This window comes from Cnephaeus nilssonii (genome assembly GCF_951640355.1).
Source record: "Cnephaeus nilssonii genome assembly, chromosome: 5".
NCBI lineage: Eukaryota > Metazoa > Chordata > Mammalia > Chiroptera > Vespertilionidae > Cnephaeus > Cnephaeus nilssonii.
Window position 1 is genome coordinate 78,533,656 of NC_137076.1, and position 12,241 is coordinate 78,545,896.

Genomic DNA, 12,241 nt, shown 5'->3' on the forward strand with positions numbered 1-12,241 from the left:
TGGGTGAATAGTTGAATAGAATACGGAGTTTGCATGATGTGGAATAACTAGACCAATTACACTTTTAATAAGGCTGAAAGAGAATAGGCATTTGTTTCTTGATGCTTCTTGTGGTTACTTAATTTAGTCCTTTGTTCTTAGGGAAGGCTCTAAGATGTATCTTTACAGAGATTCTAGTTCTATTTGTTTTCATGGGGGATAAAAGATTAATTTAATTGTTTTTTAATATGAAATGATCACATAAACTAGCAATATTACTTTGCATGTGGTTTAAAAAGTAGAAGTCCTGGCTCTGGTACTAACTACACAACCACGAGAAAGTCACTGGGTCTTAGTTGCTAGTGACTTAGTTGTTTACTCCAGATAGAATTAAAGTATCATTCCTATCAAAAGTAAAGGACCACTGTAGAGATCAAGTGAGACAGAGCACCTTGTCAGTAATTAAATTCTTGAGTGAATTAATGAATGGGGTAGTATTTTAAAAATCATTAAGTTCTACAATGGGGGGGGGGGGGAGGAGACATATGTAATATTTTCAACAATAAAGAATTTTTTAAAAAATCATTAAGCTCTAAATAAGTATGAGTTGTTATTTGTATCAACACAACCATAGAATCTGTATTCTTAGAGGTTTTAAAAAAAGGAGAGAGAGTTCTATTAGCGGGGGGAGGGGGGAGATGCTAGCAGTGTGGTCTTGTCCTGCTTTGGGACCCTTACATACATACTTGGGGAGTGGGAATATAGAAAATTTCACTTGCACAAAGCCACAGACTCCCTGAAGTTACATAAAGAATTTTTTAATATAAAAGAAATATAAAATGTCCTACTCACCTGCTTTTATTTTTTTAAAAATATATTTTTATTGATTTCAGAGAGGACGGGAAAGGAAGAGAAAGATAGAAACATCAATGATGAGAGAGAATCATCCATTGGCTGCCTCCTGTACCCCCCACACTGGGGATTGAGCCCACAACCTGGACATATGCCCTGACTGGAATCAAACCGTGACCTCCTGGTTCATAGGACAACGCTCAACCACCGAACCACACCGGCCAGGCTACTCACTTGCTTTTAATATTAACAGCAAGAAATACAGAAATTTCTTGTAGTCTTCCAGGTCAAACCACCACAGCATCAAATAAAATATAATACATAATCTAACATATACTTTAGTTTTTCTGGGTTACGGATAATTAAGGGAAAAGGTGAAATAGAAGAAAAAGAGACAACAGATAGGTAGAAAGAGAAGAAAACAATGAGAGGTAAAGAAAAAAACACAGAGAAACCAAAGGACAGACACACATGAACTCTATTTCTAACCCTACACACTCCCCCAAATAAGAGTTATTGGAATAGAGACATAGGAAAGGACATACATTAACAAGATGACATTCAGAAACAAAAATAAATATGCATCTATTTATTTATACTATGGTGGAGTATATAAGTTTTGGTCATCTTGAAGCTTTGAAACAAAGAGTACCAAAAAATGTGTAATGTAATATTGTACTTTTACACAAAAGTACAGGAGCCAGTTCAAGGCATCTGCCTCATGAGCTAGATACAATGAAGTTGAAAGTTTAAGATTATCAACCTCTACCATATGCTAAACTTATTTTTGGGCAAAATATCACTTGGTAATTTGAGATCTCACAGTCCTGGTCATTTCCAACCAAATAAACCAAAGATGAACTTTCCTAAAATAGAAATGTATCCCAACATTTTGTTTATGAATCAAAGCTTGGCATTATTTTGCTTCCAGATAGGCAGTATTCAATATTATAACTTAACTAGGGGCCCGGTGCATGAAATTCGTGCACTGGGGAGGTGTCCCTCAGCCCAGCCTGCCCCCTCTCACATACTGGGAGCCCTCAGGGAATGTCCTACTGACGGCTTAGGTCCGCTCCCCGTTGGGAGCAGGCCTAAGCCACAGTCTGGCCTCCCTTTGCGGGAGGTGACCGGGCTGATCAGGGGAAGGCGCCATCCCCATCACCCCGCTGCTGCAGCCATTGTCAGTCACCGCAGCTGCCAAGGTGTTTTCATCAACACGGACTTCAGTCCCTTCACCACGAAAAAATGACAACTTTCTTTAGGCATTTTCAAGATGTGTCTTTCATAGGATATGACATTTCTTTTTTTTTTTTTTTTATCCTCACCTGAGGATATGTTTCCACTGATATTTTCCCCTTCCCTCCAATCGCCAGCTCGGCCCCTGCCCCCTGATGGCCAGCTCCAAGTGACCTGGGTGCTGAGGATGTTCCCAGGACCCAGGTACGTATGCAAAATAACTGCCATCTTTGTTCGGTTAATTTGCATACTCACTCTGATTGGCTGTGGGCGTAGCAGAGGTACGGTCAATTTACATGTTTATCTATTATTAGGTAAGGTAGTTACCAATTATGTAAAGTGTAAATCCCACATTGCCATTGAAAGTCTATATTGGGGGTTTCCTATTAATCTTCTCTGTATTGTGTAGAAGGTACTGGATAATGTAAACTCCAGCACTCCCCTTTGATTCTTTCCCACATGAGGCCCATTAGACCCTCTTCTGAGTTTTCTGAGCTCTATAGCAATTTATAGACTGGGGAGCTAATTTGTACTTTGCTACTAATCAACACAGAGAGTAAGGTGGTCTCTACAAAGTTACAAACCTGCTGTTGCAGGGAGGTTAGTGATTCCCATTCGCTTAGCCCAGACAACCCAAGATCAACAAGAATGAGCAACAAAGGGGTTCCCAATGTTTATTCCCATCTCTATTACCAATCTGATAGGAACTCTGCAAAATTGTATGAATTCCCATATCTGTAAAAAGAAAACTATTATTCAGACCTACCTTTGCAGGATTCATAGGAAGCATTTCTTTCTTGTAGACTATAAGGGCTGGAGTGGGGGGAAGAGAGTACAAGACTTTGCTGCTTTTGTTTGCCTTTAGCTAAGCTCTGGACCTTTCTGTACTTTGGTTTCTATCTACGAAATGGATTAAATAAAATTTTTTAAAAAACACAATCCCACCTCTTGCCAGCAAATCTGATGTTGGAGAAATAAATAGTACTGCAGATATGAAAGCACTCATAGCTCTCTGGAGGACTCAACAAGGATAATAATAACAATACTAATAAGCACTTGAATTTGCACAGTGTTTCAGTTTATAGGATGTTTTAATATATTATTTCATTGGTTCTTATACCAAAGTGTAAAAGAGGGAAAACATTTTTAAAACTTTCATTTGAAAGATGAAGAAATTGAGGCCCAGAAAAGAGAACTGACTTGCCCAAAATCAAAACAGCTAGTTAGCAGCAGGACTGACAGAAGTCTAGTGCTCATTCTAGCCTACCAAACTGTACATGTAGTTATTGCCTATTTCCTTTTCATTCCTTTTTTCCTCCAAGTTAAGCATGCTTGGTAGAAGGTCTCTAATAAACAACTGAAGCTTTCTATTTCTCATTTATATTTCTGGTCCACTGACTGTCATAAAGAACTTAAATCTGTCTTGACATTCCCCTTCAGCCAATACCTGTAAACTCTAGGGCTGCTGAACCCCTGAATCATCCAAGCCCTAAACCTTCATTTCAAAAACCACTGTTTTTTATTTTAAATGTTGCTATTTCTACTTACCACTGTACCATATCTGAGTCATAAATAATTTCTTTGGGTCTTTCTTTATAAAATATATTATTTTGTCAACAGTTTCTTTTCATCTGTGGTATTTTTATGGTGTTCCTCATTGTAGTATCCGTTGATAAAACCATTACAGACATAGGTATTCTTAAGGTTATTTCTTTCCAATAAGAATCTGCTAAGCCTTTGAACTCAGAGAGAATGTGAAAGCAAGCCAGGGTAATTTCAAACAGCAAATAAAAGTCTGTTCTCTTTCATTACTATTGCTCAGCTTCCTTTATAAATGTTATTTATGTTTTCCTCAAATTCCTAAAGAATAAAGCAAGATGGAGGTCTTTTACCTTTGCCCTTTTCAGTGTGTCCTCTTTGGGCCAGAAATCTAAGAACTAGGAATGGCAGGGGGATCACCATGCCTGTTGTATATCCTGGTATGGATAATTCCACTGAATACGACCACCCTAAGCCATGCTGAATCATAGGATCAAGGCCCCCTTTCCTCTGGAAGTCAGAAGAAGGGAGGGAGAATTGGAGAATGCTTTCTAAATAAAATTAATTCTGAGTAATAGCTCACTAAGCACTAGCTTAACCCTTTGCCTTGATCTCCAGAATCTGAGCTGTATACCTAGAAACTGCTTGTGCAGAGTATGGCTTCAGCTCCAGAGAGTGGAAGAAGTACCAAAAGGAGGAGTCATATGCTATCCCATACCAGGCATGATCTGTGGCTCTAGCCCCCTCCCCCAGAATAGACTAGCTCTGGACAAGGGAGATGACAAATTTTACTCAGCACACATACACTGAACACCTACTCTATGCACTATGTGGGGGACAAATTCAGTTGTGTGTTTTCATTTAACCCTTACAATGACCAAACAGACATTTTTATCCCCATTTTACAGATAGTAAAACTGCGCAAAAAAGGCTAATTAATTTATGGCAAAGTCATACAGACACCAAGTTGTGATGCTACAACTGGAACTCAACTCCAAACATATTGCTTCTGGCCTCCACAACACACACACACAAGACTGAAGGTGACAGGAATGGAAATGTATATTTGGGCTGCCTTATACAGTTAACAGAATGCTGTCACATATCCTTATATTCATTAGCTCTAAAAACTATGCTGGTAGAACAAAAATAAAGCACTCTGAGATGAGAGGAAGGCCAGGATATAGAGAGACACTCTGGATGTCTACCTATGTCCTCTCAGGGAAACTGTTCTACCTATAGAACTGTCCAGTTTGTTAAGAACTTACATTAATATTCTGCATTATGTTTAATTTTTTAGGATTTTAAGAGCATACTCAAGTCATTCATGCATTTTCATCAAGCACAGACAAAGATCAAAGAAGATTAAATCCTACTAATTACTCCTTGCAAGACTCAGAGCAAGTACTTCCCAAGAACTGGTGGTCAAAATATTCACCAACAAAACAAGTAAGCTTAGAAAAGCTTTCTCATAACCCTGACAAAATGGAATTTCCTTTAAACCATCCAGCACCTAATAAAACCAATATAAAGAGCAACAACTCTGCATTTTTCTACTTTGACTCCTGTCAACCTCCTTTTCTAGTCTTGCTCCTATTACTCATAGCCTATACTGTGGTCTTAATTGTGGGCCTTTCTGGAAACCTCTCTCTCATCATTATCATCTTCAAGAAGCAGAGAGAAGCTCAGAATGTCACCAACATACTGATTACCAATCTCTCTCTCTCTGACATCTTGGTATGTGTTATGTGCATCCCTTTTACTGTCATCTATACTCTGATGGACCATTGGATATTTGGAGATACCATGTGCAAACTCACTTCCTATGTACAGAGTGTCTCCATTTCTGTATCCATATTCTCACTTGTGTTAATTGCTGTTGAAAGATATCAGCTGATTGTGAACCCCCGTGGCTGGAAGCCCAATGTATCTCATGCCTACTGGGGTATCACCTTGATTTGGCTATTTTCCCTTCTGTTGTCTATCCCCTTCTTCCTGTCCTACCACCTCACTGATAAGCCTTTCCACAACCTCTCTCTACCCACTGACCTCTATACTGACCAGGTGGCCTGCGTAGAGAAGTGGCCCTCCAAAATGAACCAGCTCCTCTTTACTACCTCCATGTTTATGCTCCAGTATTGTGTCCCTCTGAGCTTCATTCTCATCTGCTACATGAAGATTATTATCTGCCTCCGTAGAAGAAATGGAAAGGTAGACAGGAAGAGAGAAAATGAGAGCCGGCTCAATGAGAACAAGAGAATTAACACAATGTTGATCTCCATTGTGGTGACATTTGGGGCCTGCTGGTTGCCCTTGAACATCTTCAATGTCATCTTTGACTGGAATCATGAGGTGTTGATGAGCTGCCACCATGACCTGGTGTTTGTGGTTTGCCACTTGGTTGCTATGGTTTCCACATGCATAAACCCTCTCTTTTATGGTTTTCTCAACAAAAATTTCCAAAAAGACCTGGTGGTGCTTATTCACCACTGCTGGTGCTTTACACCTCGGGAAAGATATGAAAATATTGCCATCTCCACTGTGCACACAGATGAATCTAAGGGATCATTAAGATTGGCTCCTACATCAACAGGTATATAAAAATTGTTAACACTTAATACTAAAGCCCTTCTTGAATGGGAGATGAAGAGGTAATGGATGAGGATAGGGCAAGATTCATAAAGAAGAAGCCAAAAGCAAATAATAAAAAAAGCAACTTCATACTACACAGTTTTGTTTTAGGCCAAACCTATCTGTCATCTCTCTCTCTCTCTCTCTCTCTCTCTCTCTCTCTCTCAATCTCTCTCTCTCTCTCTCTTCTGTCCATCTTCCCTTCCTCTCTCCTCCTCTCTCCCTCTCTCTCTCTTCCACTCTTCTGTCCATCTTCCCTTCCTCTCTCCTCCTCTCTCCCTCTCCCTCTCCCTCTCCCTCTCTTCTTCTCCCTCTCTTCTCTCTTCTCTCTCTCTCTCTCTCTCTCTCTCTCTCTCTCTCTCTCTCCTGTCCATCTTCCCTTCCTCTTTCCTCCTCTCTTCCTCTCTTCCTCTCCCTCTCTTCCTCTCCCTCTCCCTCTCTTCTTCTCTCTCTCTCTCTCTCTCTCTCTCTCTCTCTCTCTCTCTCTTCTCGCTCTCTCTCCTCCCCCCCCACCCCATCTCATACACACACCACACCCCTTTTGTCTTAGGAGAATAACTCAAGCAATTTAGCTGCCATCATTTATAGCAAAGAATGAAAGTGAAAAAGCAAAAGAGGTAAGCAGTGCTAATTGCTGGATAACAAAGTTCCCAGATACTATTATTCAATGGAATATCCACAGAGTCATTACTAATGATATGTCTAGTAAAAACAATGCTTTAGTGTTGAAACAATTTCTTATAGATATGGAAATTATAACTTTCAACCATGTAATCAGCAAACTCAGAAAGCCCCTATCATAATTTATTAATTAGCTAACAAAATAAGTATAGATTGAAAATTAAAGGAATGGTTTGAACTTAATATTTAAACTAAGTATTATAATTTATCATTTATCTCAGTAACTAAATCAGATTCTTTAGTTTATGATAACACCATATTTTCTTCAGTAACAATGCTATTAGCACCACTAGAACTGGCCACAAACTCTTTTACATTCCAATTATACTAAAAATCACATTGACTAATTTATTAATGGTCAATGTAGATAGAACATTTCAGAATGGCTTTTTATCCTTAATTCTTTATGCATATTAAGTAGAGGTCATTATGATTCTATCATTGGGCCTGAGGGAAGTCACCAGTAGCACTTCTATAATTAGCACCAAATATTTTAAATCTCTTGTAAATTTTATAACAAAGATTTTTTAAAATCTCTCATCCCCACAGTCACTTATTTTGGAGAATTAGCTATATTGTTTTCAAAAAGGATACTAAGCTACTGTTCAAATAGCCATTGGCTCAGTGACTTCCACTAAACCATGACCAGCTTTACTAGTATATCTTTTGATAACTATCCCTTATACTATTACATTTGAGGTGCAGCTTACTTGTATGTTTAAAATGTAACAGTACTTTCTTTTTTTCTTTTGAATAAAAAGTAATGTTTCTCTGAATACCTGTGATTTTTCCATTGTGATTTTTTTTCTTGCACATTAGCCTACATGTCTTCCACTCCTGCAAAATCTTTCTCTCTCTTTTTTAAAAATAATTTTTAAAAGATTTATTTTTATTTATTTCAGAGAGTGAGGGAGGGAGGGAGATAGATAGAAACATCAATGATGAGAGAGAATCATTGATCAGCCGCCCCTTGCACTCCCCCTGCACGCCCCACACTGGGGATGGAGCCCGCAACCCAGGTATGTGCCCCTACCAACCAACCTCCTGGTTCATAGATCGATGCTCAACCACTGAGCCACACTGGCTGGGCACTTCCTCTCTCTCTTTTTGCTCTCCTCCCCTCCTCCCTCCCTACTCTCTCTGTCTTTTCCTTCTCTTTAGAATTTCTATTCTCTGTTATATCACTTTGGGAAAAATTAATAGCAAAAGCATCACGAGACACTAAAATGAAATAAAATGTAACAGTCTCACAAAATTAGCTGCAAATAAAAACTCCTATCTAAAAAACAATTTCAAATGGTGTCAACTTAGAATCTTAAAGGTACAGGACTGTAGTCACTTAGACCAGAAAGCAGTCAACTCTCCCTAGATATGTTTTCTAACTCTTTTGACAGACAATGATTAGTACTATAGTTAAGACTAATGGAATATTTTACTTCCTTGATAAAGATATATTGATTCTAGTTTCCATTACTAAAATAATTCTGATCAAGCCACTGAAAGCAGGAAAGAACTTTCATCAAACTCTGCTACTACCACCTCTCCTGACCCCTTACACATATACCCAGTATCCTCTAACCCTGGTCCCTACACTAACATTAAGAAGAAATCTCCAACTATGATTAAATATTATGGTGTTCTTTCTGGCTTCATGAGAAGAGATTTTTCATTCTCCTACAAAACTGTTTTATCTTTTTTTCTAAACTTTTCTTGAGTTCTAATGAAACAAAAGTCCTTAATGATATAACTATCAATCACAGTCTTTCTTGTGTTTATTTTTATCTCAAAAAAAGTGAATTAAATCTACCTCTTAATGAATGTCTTTATCCTTAAAGGGCTTACATTCTGACAGGTAGTAGAGCACAAGTCAGTAAGTAGCTATTTAAGAAGGTATAATGTAAATATAAACAAAGTGTTGTAAGGGCCCAGTGGGGGTAAAACTCATTTTTGAGAGAAAACAAGGAAAATTTTCAGGAAAGGCAATCTTATTTCCTGTTTTTGCAATATCTGTGGATGGTTCACACCAATATGGTCTACTGTTGGACCTCTTAGCAAATAAAATAAGGCCTCATTTTCTCCCCAGTTGTCACATGGACCTGTATTCTCCTTTCTAGGACTCCCTGTGATGTTGGAACTTCATGATATTTGCTAGATAGCCCTAAAAATACAGTTTACTTTAGTCAGTGTTCCAAAAATCTGTTCCTCTATCCCCTTACCTCAAATCACTTTGGATTGAAAGTAGTATCCTATCTTTAAAGTTTCCAGAAAAGATAATTATTAGTGGATGAATAAATATTTATCACCTCAAAAAAATTAGTGTAAATTAACTGTACTGAATGTGTCTGTGCAGTGAACCAGAGCTGAATGAGAAATGCTAAAAACATTCTTGCAATAAGTTCCTTAAGTTTTCTTTCTGCTTATTTCTAAAGATTTCCCAGGAGTAATATACAACAATTTCTAACAGAATAAGCAACATAAATGATTCAAAATAAGGAATAACCAAATGTGTACGGTCCATTTTAAATGTGTATGGGAATGTGATGTTCTGAAAAAGGTGTAAATAACTTGACAGATCAGCATAAAGCTTCAACTCAACGAAGTTGCTCCCCACTCTATGCTGAGCATGAACAGCGTAGTTCATCAGCCCAATGTAAAGAGTCAATCTCTCTTCCTATAAGCTTTGTTTTTTGTAGAATAAAAAAATCAAGAAAAATAGATTAAGTTCTTACTATGTACTCAGCACTGTGTTAGATATAGAAAAAGTGTAAGACACAGCCTTAAAGAGTTGACAATTTAGTTAGGGCTTTAAAGAGTTTACAGTATACCAGGGAGATAATTCAGTGTCTTAGTTTTGAAGGCTTTCTTTCTGGTTAGGTTGAAAGCTGCCTAAAGGAAAGTTGAGAATAACTGAAGGCGGAGTTAATATCAAAGGAGAATTCAATTTATCTTTATATCCATAAGTGAGAATATACTGGGAAGAGAAAATGAAATATACTAGATGAAGGGCAAGGGAGAATACTTCAAGACTGATATGACCAGGAATACCTAAGTCATCTATGCAGCAAATGTGTTAACTCAATAAACTGGAGAAAGAAGACAAGGAATATTCCCAGTGGGCTAATGAAGGCAAAGCAGGTCTCTTTCCCCTGGTTCTGTGCCCAAATCAAACTCCTTGTTGAAGCTAGGATAGTGGTTCCCCTGCAGGAGAACAGAAAAGACGTGTGGTGCTGGTGACAGGAAAGCATGCATCTTACATCTATCTGGTCATTGACTGTTTCCTGCTATTCTCTATTTCAGATAGATAAATCTGTTCTTCTCAACTAGACTGTGAACTTTCAGAGACTGTGACTTACATCTTTTATTCCTTCTCTATCAGCCCCTCACTGCCCCCTTAGAATGGTTAAGATAGGACTAGGCAAGGGAAAAGCATTTAACACATACAGATTTTAAAAGTTATCTCTTAAAAAACAAGTTAGGCAGTAATTACTTACTGAATGCCTGAATGTTTTCAAACCTATGTTTTATTAATTATTCAATGAGAGTATAAAAATACAATCCTAATTACACAGAAATTATAGTAATATCAATAAGCTGCAAAATCCTGGGTCCTTCAATACTAAGCATAAATGTTTCTTAATAACCACCTCTGATCCCCAAGGGCTGTTAGGAGTCCCTAGTCACCGCTCTCATAGTACCCCTTGTATACCTACCATGTAGAACCATGAAGGCCCATTTACATGTGTGTCTGCTTCACCGGACATGAGCTCTTTGAAGGTAGGGAATGGGTCTTATTCATGTAGTGGCTCTAGTGCCAAGTATAGCATTTATCACAAAGTGGGGGCTCAATCAATATTTTCAAACTGTCGATGTAGAATAAATCTGGGGATAACAAGTCTTTGCTTGGAAGTGGTGTGTGGACCTGAATAGTAAGTGGGGCCTGAACTCCCTGGATCAGTACCTGAAGCAGCAGAATGTCAAATTCCATCTGAAATATAAGAGCCAGTGCTCAGGAAATCTGTACTGGCAGGAAGACAAATACAAACACGCCTTAGTTCCAGAGGAAGCTTAAGGGCAAAGTGTGCTTTTGTGACTCAAATGTTATTTGCCAATAAGAGTGTGCCAACCAGAGCAAATTGGCAGGTCCTGGTAATAGAACAAAATGCTCTATCAATTCCCTATTAACTAAGTTGACAGGTTTTGGGAGCAAACAGCTTTTAGAAATCAAAGGTCAGTCTTCTAGGGCAGTGGTCGGCAAACTCATTAGTCAACAGAGCCAAATATCAACAGTACAACGATTGAAATTTCTTTTGAGAACCAAATTTTTTAAACTTAAACTTCTTCTAACGCCACTTCTTCAAAATAGACTCGCCCAGGCCATGGTATTTTGTGGAAGAGCCACACTCAAGGGGCCAAAGAGCCGCATGTGGCTCGCGAGCCGCAGTTTGCTGACCACGGTTCTAGGGCAACCAGTCTCCAGGAGAGTGGGCCCCATTATTATTCTATTAGAAGAAAAACCAGACTCTCCAAAAAGACCAAGGCAGGGAAGAACTTCGTCTTTTTCAGTGAGCCAGATTCTTCTCCTTAACTAAGGGAACATAAAACCTGAAAGCAAAAGTTGTTGAGTTATTGATTTAGAGGCAATCTTCCTCATTCTGGGATCCCAGAAGAAGACTTCTATTATTTTGTTTGTAAGTGTGTGTGTTTTACAGCAACAGGAGTCCCTGATTCCAGTTTTACACCTTCATGTTTCCTGCAACTTAAAAACAAAGACAAATGTGTCTGAGCATATGTGTATGCATACACATTTGTGCATAGCACCTAAAAATATTTCTGAAAGGAAATATTCCAAAATGTTATGTGTTTATTCCCCAGCGATAAGACTTTGGGTCACGTATCTCCATTTCTTTTTCCCTTGTTCCATCTTGCCTTCTAACCTCCCTCCCACCAGCCACCTCTTTTGTGTGTGTGTTGTTGTTGTTTTTTAACTTATTTGCTTATCTGTATTTTCTAAATATTCTACTAGGAACTTGTATTATTTGTATAATTTTTTTCAAATGAGAAAAAGATAAAAACTTAAAAAAAAAAACACAAAAAAAAACTAAGAATCCAAAGTGCCTGTCCCACGCCCTGATTGGTTTGGCTCAGTGGATAGAGCGTTGGCCTGTGGAGTCAAGGGTCCTGGGTTCGATTCTGGTCAAGGGCATGTACTTTGGTTGCAGGCACATACCCAGTAGGGAGTGTGCAGGAGACAGCTGATCGATGTTTCTCTTTCATCGATGTTTCTAACTCTCTATTCCTCTCCCTTTCTCTCTGTAAAAAATTA

General features: G+C 38.4%; 2 protein-coding genes across 3 annotated transcripts in view; one reads left to right on the forward strand and one right to left on the reverse strand.

The window, feature by feature from the left end:
- Positions 1 to 12,241, reverse strand: part of KLHL3 (kelch like family member 3) — a 209,228-nt gene that overhangs the window by 153,684 nt on the left and 43,303 nt on the right. The gene's annotated exons all lie outside the window — the stretch shown is intronic.
- On the forward strand, positions 5,092 to 6,207 carry LOC307100093 (neuropeptide Y receptor type 6; the record flags this gene model as incomplete). Its single annotated transcript, XM_079772407.1, has 1 exon — positions 5,092 to 6,207. One exon carries the CDS (start codon positions 5,092 to 5,094, stop codon positions 6,205 to 6,207), a length of 1,116 nt encoding a protein of 371 aa, XP_079628533.1.